Raw genomic sequence first — 15,431 nt, forward strand, 5'->3', positions numbered from 1 at the left:
TTCACTCTGCTTTTTAAAATCATAGTCTTTCAGTTTTATCCTATTTTTAATCAATGCTTGTAAATAATCTTTTGTAAACTGCTGTGTGAGGTTTGCTTGAAAAGCAGTATACAGGTACCTTAAACTGATAAGTAACAAATCAAGTGCCATTTTCTTTAACAGGAGGAAAACGCTAGATTGTTAACAAAATAAGTGAAATGGCTTAAATTGTTTGTCTTTAGAGCACTCACAGTTGGTTTCTGATCCTGAAAGGTCATAACAAATGCTGGTAATAATGCTTATGCAGTACATTTTGAGCTTTAATTTTCAAACACTTTCTATACACTCACTATCTCTGTCATCCTTGGAGCAACTCCATAAGGTAGACCAGTTTTTATTAACATATTGCAGATGGGTGACTGAGGCTGGGAGAGTGTGGTGGCTTCCCTAAGGCTGTTACAGTGAGATAGCTTCTGAAAAGGGGATTTCTGTGGTCAAACTCCTAGCCGCTATAACAGCTCTCAGAACCTCAGAGATTAAAATGAGAAGTTAAATGTCAACTTTAACAATCCTTTGTTTTCAAAATAAAATGTTATTTAGTCAGAGTTGTTTTGAATCACTGCATAGCCAGGCAGCGCCACTTGGATTTCTGTGTTAAGCAAATTCAAGGAAGAAAATAATTTGAATTCATGAGATTTGAATATTAATAGTTGTGTAGCTTCTACTTTGATGTGGCATCTCCATATCTCAGGCCAAGATTAGGTGTTATATTACAGGGACCAGACTTGATCTTGATTGTTCTAAGGGCAATTTTTGTAAGCCACATATTCTATAGCATGTATTTGTAGAATAGGCGCTATAAGTGGAACTCACAACCAAATATTGCAGTACGGTGTGCTCATGTTCATGTTTTAAGGCAGGCCATTCCATTCCCTCTCCACTCCTTTTCCATTCCCCCCTTCCTACAGCAGTCAGCCAGCATCCTATGTCCGTCTTTACGAGCATCTTTAATCCTCATTGGTCTGCTTTTGGAAGGATTCCACTCCTATGGCTTTCCCTAGTAAAGTATATTGTACTTCTGCAAACTCTGGGGCTGCCCCAGGCCTGCTGCTTCGTTCCTCTGGCTACACAAGGAGCAGCACTCGGAGAACTGAGTTTACTATTACTGTAGTTTAGACAAGTGAGGACCCGCAACAAAATGTTGCATATTGTGTCAAGGGGAAAAACATTCAAAGATTTATTTTCTCAGGCAGGAGTCTGCCCAGAATGATACTTTTAAATGCAAATTACACTAGGCAAGATACAGAGAAGTACAGGTACCCTGGAAAGGGGATTTTCTTGCTCTTGCCTACCTTCTGTAACACCTTTGCATCCTGAACAGTTACTGCTGGAGGTCAAAGATGTTCCAGAGCAGCATGGTATGGGTGTGTGAATGTGTCTCAAATCAGCTGAAATTGATTTCTTACAAAAGGAGTGGCTTTTGGCGAGTTGGAGTGGTTGGGAAAGCCCATTGGACAAAGGAGCTTCCACTCATACTGAGTCTTTACTCTATTTCAGGGGTCTTTTTTGGCACTAGGTAGATTTCATAGATGATGTTAGATTAAAATATCTTGTTTTTACTTATGGGTTTTGAAAATGCTTTAATGAGTTTTTCATTAAATGATGGGCCCATGAAACAATCAGTTCAATGCTTTATATATATTTCTGGAATAAGTCACAGTCAATAAGCTCTGGGTAAATATTACATATTTATAACTATTTCCAGGATCTTCAAATTTAAAAAAAGCAAAATATACACAATTGAATATTAGAAAATGACTTTCAAACCTCACAAAAGATTATCCTACCTTCTGGAAAATAAAAACTAAAAAGAAAAGCAAACAAAGTTCTTGCCCCTCTTTTTCACAGAGGATAAAAACCCTACAATTTAAGGGATCCCCCCAAAAAAATTGTTGTGTAGGAAATAAATGTACTTACAAAATATCAACAACTTCCCCTCCCTGCTCAGTTTTGTAATATTTACTATGCAAGTATACCTGCACTTCAATTTAAGAAGTTCTTTCTCAGGCAATTTTTTATAGACACTCTTGAAAAGAATAATTATTTATGTTCCCACATAACATTAAACCACACTTTTATGTGTCTATCAGTTAAAATTACCCACCAAAGCTCACAAGTGATGCATTCAGCCCTCTCACTCCTTAAATATCCTGCTAATGCAGATATATATCCTGTACATCATCTCTTAGGTTATATGCTCAGTTTGTATTAATCATTAATAGTCCATGTTCACACCAGTATCAAGGTGTGCTTTTCTTGCAGATATTAATGTACCTCATGGTACATTAAATTCAGACGTAAAGTGAGTAAATACAAAAAGTAATTTCATGTAAACAATCCTCAAGACATATCCAACATAGAACATTTTAATAAAGAATTCAAGTCACAGTATTTTAAAATGACCAAAACTCATAATTCAAATATATACTCATTGGCTAAATATATACGCCTAAATATAAGAGCTGCCAGTGCTAAAACAAGGAGAAGAATCAGCGCATTTGAGCCCATGTGGTTTCTGTTGACCCTTGGCTGCTGAACCTGATTGAAGTTGGTTGAAGTCGGCACCCTTCTCTGCTGTGCACGCCGCTGGCGAGGGCTCATAGAAGTATTATTTGATGCAGGCTGGTTATGTTGTTCTTGACTTGAGGTGGCTGAGTTGGTCTGATTTTCAGACTAAAAAAAAAAGTTTCTGGCTTTAATAGAATACAATGGAATGGAACACAGAATGGAATGGAAACAAGATGCAGCTCAAAACTGCATTGCCTGGCAACTTCACTGAGGCTGCTCAATGAGCTTCATGGGTGAAAGGGGATTTGAACCCTCATCTTCCATTTCCTAGATCAACCCTCTAACGACTACACCACACCAGTTCCGGGTTGTGCATGAACTGGAATGTTGTGCTAAACCAAGAGTGGCTAGCCTTTTGTACCCATAATCTCTTGACCACTGAACATGCTGGCTGATGGGAGCTGGAGTCCAACATCATCATCCCTGTGCTGAACCATGACATAGTGTGAAGTATGGAAGGTTGTTTTATGTGTGGCACTCATTCTGATGACCCCACAAATGGAGTAAAACTAGTGAGCTGCTAGATGAAAACAATGTCATCTAAAGTGAGGTTAATCAAACTATTACTGACTTTCCCCCTTTCTCAACACAAAACACAATTAAGATTACTGGAGAGTGAAATGGATACACTCAAGAACTATGAAACGTGCAGGGGGGGGCGGGAATCAAATCACATAACTTTGTAAGAATATGACAGACAGAGGGAAAATTGTTGGGGAAATCTACATAATATTAGCATGCCTGTATTTCTAAATAGCTGGAAAATACTCATCACCAAGCAACAGATGGTCTGACGCGATTTGACAGGATTTTTAAAAACCAATCTGCAGCTCCATCAACCTTTAAAACACACACACACACACACACACACACACGAGCTTAACTGGGATTTGTCTACAATTTGTCAGTGAATTTAGATTGCATCCACATCAGTCATAGAAGCAGCTGCCCTGTCACAATACCAGGCCTCAGTTACTTCCAAAGTGGATGGGTTATATAAGCACTCTTCTTGGCTATATTAATATGTCATAATTAAGCAAACAATTATTTAAAATGGTCAGAATTAATACTGCCCTTTATGTAGTCAAAATTACTTGAGAGATTATAAACAAAAAGGTACATGATAAGCATATTTAATAAAATAAAAGCTGCAAATCACTAAAGAGCAGGGCCTCTATTTGCTTTGGTTTATATAAGTCTCTCGGGCTTAGGGATAAAACAAGTGTGGCTCTGGGGGCAAGTCCATATCACTGCTGCAAATAAATTACCTTCTGTACAAGGACCGTTTAGATTCAAAAAGGCAGGATATTCTCTCTCTCTCTCTCTCTCTCTCTATATATATATATATATATATATATCTCCTTAGCTTACAAAGATGTTTAAATTGGATTTTGATAGGAAAGTTAAAATAATATAGTATGCAAGGTCAGAACTAAAATAACTGATGAAAAGGATTTTCTACGGGCCAACAGCTCTGAAAAGCCATACACAGTAAAAGCCTACTTATGTCTATCAAGATACAAACTTCACTGAGTTTAAAGGAACTTACTCTCAGGTAAATCTGCATAGAGCTGCAGTGACAGAAGGCAACAGATGAGTAAAGGAAGGTGACAGGACTTCAGCAATAGTAGTTTTACTGGAATGCTAATAAGCTTTTAAAAATGCTCTAAAGTGACATCCTATCAATATTACTTGGATTTTCCAAGTATTTGCCTTCATTTGTTTTTCTCAGATTTATGAAACACCTACCACTTCATTGGGGGTGGTGTCCTGGAATGCTGGAGTTGTACTTTCTTGTTGGTGTTCAGGTGAACTGGGCAAGTGGTTAAATCCCGATAAGTCTGCAGGTTCAGCAACAGATTTCCTAGATGAGTTAACTTCAGCCTTAAAAGGACAAAAGAGCACAAATGGTACATCAGTTAAAAACTCTAATCAGGCATGTTATATAATGCATCTTCTCTCTTCTCTAGCGTCATTTATTCAATTGTTATTAAACAAGTGCACACACATTATGTGCAATGTTATTTCCAGAGCAAGTGTCTTCTCAATTTATGCCTGAAATTCTGGACCTCAGTTGCAATGCTTACATCATTTGGTTGCCAAAGCACAGTACAACCATTAATTCTGAAACCCACTGAAGAAACTGTGAAGCCATAAATACAGCAGTATGGCCAACCCACCACATAATCAATCAACTACTGCTGCCTCCATTCTTTCCAAGTGAACTGTGACCTGGCTAGCTGCACCAACCAACCTCCTCTAGGTATGGTCCTATTCAAATTAACTGGGGGGGGGACAGCAAATAGTTAAACAACCTTGAAACTAATTTGCCTGGCAAGTTCCTTAGCCTCTTTGTCAGCTTGGCTTGAAGCACTTCCAGAGGTTAATGGTAAGAGGGCTTCCTTCATAAGTGATCCACATCCTTCACAATAGAAATCCTGAGATCTGGAAAGTAACGGAAGTTTTTACATTAATTTAATTGAACCACCAACAGTGATCAAAATATCCAGCATTCTTAATGAATCTACACATGTATGAAATTATGTCTGCCAGCATAATTGCTATTAAATTTTGCCATCTATTACCTCCACGGTGCATTCTTGCCAATAACATATTTGTGGTAAGAAAACAAAACACAAGTGACTAAATGTTTTCTCAAGTATTTATTTAATAAAGAACATGCAAAAATAAGAATAGCTGACACCTGATCCTTTGCATATTTATTCAGAGGCAAATCCAGATGTTCAATGTAAGCATTCATAGGATTGTCCTCTAAGCTAAGCTAAGAACAGAGTGCACAAAATAAATGAAGGTGACCATCCTGAGCAAAGTGGGACAAACTTCTGAGTAAATATGCTTATGAATGCAATGTAACATACTGAGCATTACAGACTGAGCAAATAATATACCTAGCCAACTGCACTGAAGAGGAACATAGGAATAAGATTCAGAAATAAGATTCAACATAAAAAAAATTAGTCACAAAAACAAAAACAAACCCTTACTTCTTAGCAAGTGCTCTTCTTTCCTCAGGGGTATAGTCTAGAGACCCTATGGCTCCCTCCCCTTTCGTTGGCATAAATCCAATAATAGCAAGCAATGCAGTTCTTACTGTGATCAAAAAAGAAGAGGGGTGCAGGTTAAGTACTAAATAGGGGAGGGGGAGAAAACTACTTAACGTACAAAGTTATAACAGGTAATTTAAAAAAAGTTAAGCCCAAGGTAATGCAAAATATATTAAATCCTGCCCCCAATGTCCAAAACATGCCTGAAGAGAAGCAGGAATGTCACATAACATTTAAAAGGAAATATCTGTTGAATGTAGCACAGTGATCTACAGTGGTACCTTGGTTTATGAACTTAATCTGTTTCGGAAGTCCGTTCTTAAACCGAGGTGCGCTTTCCCTAATGAGGCCTCCCACCGCAGGTGCCCTTCCACCATTCGGATTCTTTTCTTAGACAGAGGTAGAAGTTCACAAACCAGGACACTACTTCCGGTTTTGCGGAGCTCGTAAACCAAATTGTTCGTAAACAGGACTGTTCTTAAACTGAGGTACCACTGTACTTGTGTATTGAGGCCCTTTGCTGCCTACAATAGCTGATACTTACTGCTCCATGATGGTTGCCATGTTTCAGGATGATGCCCTGAGATGCTTAAGCAAATTTTCTTTCCCACTTCAAACCTGCCATTGGCCTTAAATGGGCACATAAGAAAGAAAGATAAAGGAAAATAATACTATGTAAATCAAATCATTTTCATAAGTCAAGATTCAACTAGCTTGAAGAAAGTACAGAATCTTTGGAATACAATTTTGGAATACTATCTTTGGAATACAGTCAACAGTCTGTAATTGATTGTTACTGAAAAGAAACTTGAAGTCTCAGCTATAGCAGAATTGTTTTAGTCGTGCTCAAAGAACAGAGTATTCTCAAAGATTGATGGTTTACCCAAGCCACCTCTAAAAAAGGAACTGGCACAAACATGAGTGCTGGAAGGAAGACCGCTCCCTGCTGCAAGGCCCATTTCCACCTGGCATAGGGTGCAGGGCCCAGAATCACCCTGAACAGCTAAAAGAGGCTCCTGGGAGGCCACTGGGACATTGCTGGGACAACTCTTGGTTTGCGGCAACTGGCAAAAATGTTTTTAATGGTTCTAATTTTTGTTCCTCTGTTTTGTTTTTGTCAAGTTGGTGTTAGTTAAATGTTTAGTTGGAGTTGGTGATTGTCTTAATTTGGGCATAACTGTAAACTGGTGGTGGTGGTGGTTGTAAACTGGCTGTTGTTGTTGTTGTTGTTTTCTACTGATTTATTAGTTTATTTGTTGCTTGTGTAGGATATTTTGTTTTTTAATGTTTGATTTTTGTTATGTTTTTATATATGTTGTAAGCCACCCAGAGTGGCTGGGGAAACCCAGCCAGATAGGCGGGAGATCGGGAGATAGATAGATAGATAAATAGAATGATAGATAACCAAAGCAGGCCCTGATACAGTTTGCTCTTCTCTGAATACAGCAGATTCTCTCAAGATCTCATCTTCAGTCCATGTTGTGTCTCTGTTTGTCTAAACCAGGGGTCGGCAAGGTTTTCTGGGCATGGGCCAGATCATTCCCATGGACGATTGTCTGTGGGCCGGACATGTGCAACGCGATGCCAGAAATGGCGTCCGCGCACGTCCACACCAAAAATGGCACCTGCCATGTCCAGACGCTGAAAATCGCGTCTGTGCAGAAGCGACTTTCAGCGTCTGAGCATGTGCAGACATGATTTTCAGCATTGCAGTCATGCGCAGACGCCATTTCCGGCGTTGCGGGCATGCGCAGATGCCATTTCTGGCACCACTCAGCGAGTCCCTGCGCCACGCTGCGTCAGTTTAGGGCGGTGTGCGAGGGACTTGCTGAGCGGGTGGCTTGTTGGCCAGTTAAACGGCCTCCATGGGCCGGAGGTTGCCGATCCCTGGTCTAAACAATCCGTATAACCAACAGGACTGCAGTCACATAGGCCAGTGTTTTTCAACCACTGTTCCGCGGCACACTAGTGTGCCGCGAGATGTTGCCTGGTGTGCCGTGGGAAAAATTGAAAAATTACTTTATATATAGTCAATATAGGCACAGAGTTAAATTTTTTAACATTTTCTAATGGTGGTGTGCCTCGTGATTTTTTTCATGAAACAAGTGTGCCTTTGCCCAAAAAAGGTTGAAAAACACTGACATAGGCTGCTCTAAGTCACATCAAAATGCTCCTCCAGATTAATTTATTGACCAAAATATCAAGGTAATCCAGTCCTAGCCTACAGTTATTAATCATAGCAACACATCCACCCCACCTCATCCTGTCACACAAGGAGGGAAATCATTCTTCTTGTTTTGATGTATGTAGCATTCTTGGTGTATGCAATGAAAAACAGCTTCAAATATTAGGAATAGTGGGAAACTCATAACTAGTAATTTTGTTAAGTTATACAGTAAACTGAACAAAAAACAGTAGTGATGTTTTGAAGACTAGTGGACATAAATCTTTTTTTTTTTTAATGTAACTATTAAAACTCTCAAAACAAATAGGAGAAAAATCCTGAATGGTACTGAGCATATTCTACTGTTGCCAAGCCTTCTCCAAATCACTTAAAATATACCATTTCTCCAAACACCCTGAACAAAATGCCTCACAGAGTTCAGAACAGAATAGAATTCCTTTTTCTTGGGACCTTTCTAATACTCCCTGCATAAAGTCTACAAGTGAAGTTCCAGTTAGCCTAATTGGATACAAAGAGAAAGGCCAAAAACCAGGGGTCTATATTTGCTTATACCTTTTTAAAAATATTGTTTAAAGTGACCAAATTTCTGATGTAGATCTAACCAAGTGTTTATGCTGTTATGAATGGTTGAGAAACATTCTTACCGTTAAGAGAATAATACTTGGTGGTTTCATAGGATACTCTGGTGGTAGTACTATTCTTCCATGATAAACTCCACCATCAAAATCTGAATCTGGAGGACCTCTGACAGTGAAATGCCACTCAAAAAGATTGTCCTATTAGCAACCAAATATACAGAAATACATTGAATATAATAGCAACAGAAGGACATGATGGGGGAGAACAGAGGCCATGATCTGGGAGCCCTCACATATTCATGCTAAGCCATGGTTTGGGCTTAGTGTTAATAGTCAAACTAGCTCAATGTGCTTTTCACATTAACTGCAAATACAATGAAAGAGAGACTGGTCAAGGTAAGCATTGCTGTTGTGAATTTATTTATCAGAATGGCCACATGCTAACCTCCAAGGGCTGTGCATGATAATGGTCTGTTGGATCCTTCAGTTCTGCAGCTTCTTTCATTAAACGTTTTACAGCTGAAAGAAAAGAAAAAGAAAAAGAAACACAGTAAGTGATTTCAGTATCTAAAACTTATAGCCGATAGGCCTGGGCGATAGATCCATATATTATTAGGGGCAGAGGGATTCAGGAGAGGTGGTGATTTCACCAGCGATATACCGCTGAGTGAAACCACCATCATGGTCTGCCCTCATACTGTTGCAGAGGGAGAAACAAGCCAACACACAATACAGCTTGTTCTTCCCTCTGCTTCAACAAGCCCCATGTCTCTCCGGCTTGAGCACACTGGTGGGACATGGGGCTTGCTCCGCTGCGGGGTGAGAAGGCTCAAAGAAGCACTCCTGCCCCCCAGCTGAGCCTCACCAGTCCCCCTTGCCTGTCTCCAGGCAGCGGCAGAAACTGCCTCCGCTGCCTTGGGACCGGTGTGTGTGTGGGGGGGGGGGAGGCACGAATGGACTGCTTCTTCCTCCCCAAGGGAGAGGCAGCCCACCCGCACCTCTTGCTCGTCCCAAGGCGGTGGAAGATGCTGCCTCAGCTGCTTTGGGATGGCTGGGGTGGAAAAGGGAACAGCAAAACAAGACATGAAGTTTTAATATACCAAGAAATTATAGAATATATCAATTAAAAGGCAGTAAGACAGAATAGGTGTTTTGAAGTCGAGTCATCCATCTGAAAAAGGAGGAAAACTGAAGAAATGTGAAGGTTTGTTATTTCAGTAAATATATTTGTATGTGTCTCAAAGGAAGATTTTTTTTTAAAGGAGAAAGGTGCTTCCAAGTACATTTGTAAAATCAAAGTACGTTACATATCCAGTGCAAAGTGACAGAAAACAAAGCAATTGTCTGGCATCTAAAGAGTCATGTGCTTAAAGAGGATCTATGCATAATGGGATTGTTGATATCTCCTTTAGTCAGAGTTCAAATGTTATGGCAAATGGCTCTCTGACCTTCAGCAGCAGCTTTTCAGAGAAAGGGGTGGGAATGAGAGGCTGCAATAAGAGGCCTGGAAAAAAAGAATCTGATGGAAGTGTGGAACACCAAACTAAGTTGTATGGATCTTAACCATAATTATCCATTAGATTTATCTTGATTCTAATTTAATACCCCAGTTTCAAACACATGCACCACTGATTTAGGATGCAATTCACCAGACTCAGTTACTACTAGAATAAGTGTATATAATAACATTTCTAATATAATTTTTTTTTGAAATGGCAAGGGCAAGAAGCAGGCTTTGCAAGGGCAAAAGAAGTTGCAAGGCAAGAACAAGAGCTTCTGAGCAATGCTGATGAACTGTTTTGCTTTTCACAATTTATGTAAGTTGGACTGCTAACATCAGAATGTAGCTTCACCTCAGAGGGGAGGCTGCCACCTACTGGATTAAAAACACTCCCACCTTCATTTTATAGATTACAAAATGTGAAATTTTAACAGGCCACCTAAAATTATACATTAAACAAATATAAAGACTCAGGTACAATCCTTTGAAAACAAATTTTGGTAGTGGTCTTTATTATATTTCATTGGAGTACTTTTATCTCCAACCATTGGCAAGCATTTGATTAGAAGGACACTATCAGGATGGATTGCAGTTTTAGCTGCACCCTAGACCCCTAGACGCGGGTGGCGCTGTGATCTAAACCACTGAGCCTTAGACTTGCCGATCAAAAGGTTGGCGGTTCAAATCCCTGTGATAGGGTGAGCTCCCGTTGCTTGGTCCCAGCTCCTGCCAACCTAGCAGTTCGAAAGCACGCCAAAAAGTGCAAGTAGATTAATAGACACCGCTCCGGTGGGAAGGTAAACAGCATTTTCGTGCGCTGCTCTGGTGTCTGTGTTCCATTGCGCCAGAAGCAGCTAAGTCATGCTGGCCACATGACCCGGAAAAACTGTCTGCAGAGCGGACAAACGCCGGCTCCCTCGGCCTGTAAAGTGAGGTGAGCGTCGCAACCCCAGAGTCGTTCGTGACTGGACTTAACTGTCAGGGGTCCCTTTACCTTTAGACCCCTGTAGCAGATGACATGCCCGCAATGCCAAAACAGTATCATGATTTTTAAAATACGCAGTAAATAATACTTTTATCATTCTTGTGGAGAAAAAAAATCTTAAGCAAGCATTGGGCCATTTACCTATCAGACTGCTTAATGCAATGTATATGTATAAACAGAGACAAATTTCTTATTATTTTATTTATTAAACACAAGGACACGTTTTTCTTTGCTTCTCATCTCTGACTCTGAAGGGATTAGTGAGTCAAGATTTAAGTGCAGTTTTGTATTTCCAAAGTGGCTGCCATAATTTATTGCTTCTTTGTCCCAGCAGGCTTCAGTGTAACCTAAGATAGTGCTAATCTAATTAAGTCTGCAATATCTTCCTTTATCACCATCTTAAGCCTGAAACAAAGTATAGTGTAACTTCAGAATTTCAGTTATGAAATAAACACATTTCTATGTATCTGCAAATAATCCTGAAATACATTTATTCAATACTGACTTTGACTAATACTCTTATGACTTGCTGGCATGAAATTTATATTCAGCTTTAAAAAAGTATGTCTACTCTTTGTCTCTATTCTTGCATCTCCCTTGAAATGTTCCATTCTTTCATTCTTCTGTCCTACCTTGACTGAGTTGACTATATAGGGGAAGAGAACAATTCCAATTAATTGCCAGGGGCAAGGAAGATATTTGCACTGAGCTGTCCTTTAAAAAGTCATCTATATGTATGAAAAGTGATGTGCCTAATCACATCTGAACTGTGAAGGACAAGAATGCAACTTTGCATTCTACTTTGTATAGTGTCTACTCTGGAGCTAGTTACAAAGGAATCCTCTGTACAATTAGTCAGAATTAACTGTGTTCAAAGGACTTATTCCTTGGTAACTGTGTAGGGTATATTAAATGCAGAGAACCATGTAGAGGAATGAGCACTGAATGTGAAGGCTGTATTGTAGAAGGGTTCGTTTTTTGTTGTTTTTTTTTAAAGTGTACTTAGGTACTTCCAACATTTCTGGCAAGAGGTTGAATGTGACCCACCAGGCCTCTCTGTCCAGTTCTCAGGACTCTCCCCAGGCCACAGTCACCATTGCTCTGCACTCTCCTTGAGAGCTTTTGCGTGGCTGGAATGTATCTGTGAGCTGAGATACTGCCTCATGCCTGGATGAAGGATAAGGAGAGTTGCACAAGTAGAAATTTCTGACTGTTTTGTGAATGGAATGCAGCCTACTGTACAAAGTTAAACATCACATCCCTTGCTTTGCCCACTCTTGCATCTAGCAACACCCACTGTCTTCCGGACACCAGAATGTTGCATCCAATCACATCTTATTCAGAATAGACCCGCTGAAAGTTAAGTCAGTCAAGGTTCCCTACCTCTGGTATACTAAACATTACAAACCCATTTCAGATACAAAATACCATTACATTTTCAGGTACGTCTCAAATGCATTCATTTGTCACCCAGAAAGCATGATTTAAGTAAGCTTTGTGGTCCTCCATCCTACCACAAATTGTGGGTGTTCTGAGAACTTTTGAGAACTGTGTGACTGCAGAATTCCTTGCAACATACTTCATAAAGTAGTGAATACACTGAAGGCAGCGAGTGCATAAAGGATATCCAAACAGAGGGTTCATTTGAAACAATCTTCTAGGCCTATGATAGCAGCATATAATATTTTATTTCAGTCATACTAGAAAGAACCTACCACCACCTTGGCTCAAAAGTTCATGTGAAATCTGGCAGCTGCTAAGCAAAGTCTATATCAGCTATTTCCATGCAGGCACAAATAGTCTTAAAAATCACAGTGGGGATTGAGTACAAAAGCTAATCAGATCTGAGCAGCAGCTTTTCATATGAGCGTCTGAGCCTATGGAAGGGAAGCCAAACACAGCTCATACTAACCAAAGCCTCAGCTACCACAAGCTCAAAAGGCCCACTAGCCAAACTGCATGTGATGTTTGGTCACATGTGTTTGTCCTTGCAGTTTTTTCGATAACAAAATACAGTCATAAAGGCTGCAATCTAAGGGAAAGACAAACAAGTGGCTGGATATAGGAGGTTCATCTCTCTTTCCCTTTGGATGGTTTTCTACTCAAAATCTTCCCACTTCCATGTTGGCCAGGTAATATTTAGCAAATCAAAATGTACTAGATCTTGTACTAGAAGTACTGTACAGTACATAAATAAAGTTTCAAAATGGCCACTTTCCAGGTTGCAATTAGTTGTGTCCATTGTGTGGAGCTTCAGTATTCACAATGTATCCATAATGTAATACACTACTAGAGCATAAGTCACCATCATTGAACTCATGGGTGCACCTGCAGAAGCCTTTGCTGGTGGCTACAAGGTCCAGGTTCCCCCACCATATTTTTCTGATTGGGGGCCTTTATAATTGGGGAAAGAAGAATAAACCCTCCACAAGTATGAACCCCCATGCTAAACCCCCCATCCCTGTTGCAATTTCACTTGAAAGATATGTTCTATTATAGTCAACAGAATGCCTTTTTCAAGTCTAGTCATTGTTGCCTGGGCATGACCTCGAAGCTGGGGAGGGACAATTAACTCTTGCCTTGCCAGCTACACTCTCCAGGAAGACTGCCTCCCCCCAATTAGACTTAGAGGAAGGGGGAGTTAAAACATTTTTTTTCAAGCCTAATTGCTGTCGGGTGGGGTGAGGTGGGAGTGGGGAAAGTATGAGTGCACATGTTTGTGTATGGTTGTGGTGCATGTGTGGTGCCCATAACAGTTTCTCAAGTTAGCAAATGTGTCCACAGGCTCAAAAAGGCTGGCAACCACTGCTGGAGTCTGACCAAATTCCACATTTTCAACATGAATTGTGATTATAGTGGTTGCCACATACTTAAGTGATCTTGTGATTGTTTCTTCAGGTGCTCATTTACCATGTATCTGCTCAAACAGCTTTTCGTAACACTGCACTGGCAAAATTACATGTGAACTGAGGCTGTGTAAACACCTCAGAGAGCTGTCATTCTTAGTACCCTTAATGAACTACAGTTCCTATGATTTGGGGGGGGGCAGGAAGAGAATGTGCTATAAATGTGTTGTGTATGCAGCTATAGTTAAACACCTTTCAGCACTTTAAGATAAGGGCTGTAACTAAACAGACTAGCATCTCCTTTGCAGAGAGAAGGTTCCTGGTTCAATCCCTAGGTAGGGATGGGAGAGGCCCCTGTATGAAATCTGGCAGAGCAGCTGCCAGTCAGTGTAGATACTGCTAAGCTAGATGGGACCAATGTTCTGACTCAGTATAAGACAGCTTCCTGTATATCTACAATAAGACAAACAGAGCAACTCAACCTGCATACCAATTTGGTCATGTGAACTGACAGTGTGATGGTGTGGAGTTTTTTCCCTGCCCCTTCCCCCGATTAAAAAAAATAATAATTTAAGAACAAACATCCTTCAGGTAAGAAAACACACACACGCACTACAAGCTTATATGGAGATGAGTGTTAGGTACAGGTGTGCCAGAAGAACCGGATATATGCTTGATCCAAAATAGATGCAGAAGATTCTTATGGAGCCACAAGAGATGAGCTGTGGGTGGGGAGCTCTGGACTGGGGCAGGAATGCCCCACCCCCACCCCCGGGCCTAACTCTGAGCAACTGAAAGACACCCCCAACAACAACAACCCTCCCTCCACCCCAGTGACACGAATAACCTCTGTTTTCCAAGCCGTCTCCTCGTCACCCTCTTGGGGAATCGAAACTGAAGGAGGCGAGAGAAACGTCTCCCTTGGCCTGAAGCATCGCCGAATAAGCGCTAGAGCAGCACCCACTGAGGGGCCATAACCATAACAATACATAAAGCAAAATGACTCCCCGCCCCCTCCTCCTGCCAGGCACTTTGCGGCAGCGGACGGAGGCCGGGGAGAGAGCCGGTGGCCTTGGCCTAGCCGAGCATCCGAACCAGGGGCTCGCGTGATGGTGGATCCCAACCCCCGCAGTGCCATCTCCCAGGGAAGGCCACGAGAGGACCGTCTCGGACCCTCCCCCCCTTCTTTTCTTTTTTAAAAAAGAAGCCCCTCGCAATTCTTCCACCGCATCTTCCCCACAACTCACCGGGGCTTTTGAGGTTGTAGCGAGTCTCCATGGCGGCGGCGGCGCCCGCTGTGCCTCTTCCCTCTCCCGCTCTCCTTCGCCCGTCCCTTCCCGGACTCGGCCGGGGCCACGTAAGGCTTGTTCCTTCGCCGGGCGGAGAACAGCAACGCCGGCGGCGAGACGAGACCGTGGAAGGGGCGGGAGGCGGAGGCGGAGGAGGAGGCAGCCGCCCTCCCTTCGTTTCTTCGCAGGCTGCTGGGAAACTCCCCCTGACGTGGCGGCGGCGACGGAGCCTCCTCCCCTTTCCTTCGCCTTCCAAAGGGGGCAGCGGCAGGCAGCCCTCAGGATGCCACTCCCGGCTTGCCCCTGCCGCTTCGTTCAGGTCTCCGGCACCTCCCCTTGACCCACACTGCAAAGATCATCACGCCTCCATTTACT

At 41.6% G+C, this 15,431-nt stretch overlaps 1 protein-coding gene across 1 annotated transcript; it reads right to left on the reverse strand.

Annotated features, from left to right (window-relative positions):
- Nucleotides 1-1,708: 1,708 nt before the first annotated feature.
- LOC117043583 (ubiquitin-conjugating enzyme E2 J1-like) lies at nt 1,709-15,211 on the reverse strand. The gene is made up of 8 exons (XM_033143410.1): nt 15,015-15,211; nt 8,881-8,954; nt 8,502-8,633; nt 6,217-6,301; nt 5,613-5,718; nt 4,923-5,052; nt 4,357-4,491; nt 1,709-2,712 (listed from the first exon to the last, which is right to left on the reverse strand). The coding sequence occupies exons 1-8, from the start codon at nt 15,043-15,045 to the stop codon at nt 2,449-2,451; spliced, it is 957 nt and encodes a 318-aa protein (XP_032999301.1). The 5' UTR covers nt 15,046-15,211; the 3' UTR covers nt 1,709-2,448.
- Between the last annotated feature and the right edge of the window lie 220 nt (nt 15,212-15,431).

The sequence above is a fragment of the Lacerta agilis genome, chromosome 3 (genome assembly GCF_009819535.1).
Source record: "Lacerta agilis isolate rLacAgi1 chromosome 3, rLacAgi1.pri, whole genome shotgun sequence".
NCBI lineage: Eukaryota > Metazoa > Chordata > Lepidosauria > Squamata > Lacertidae > Lacerta > Lacerta agilis.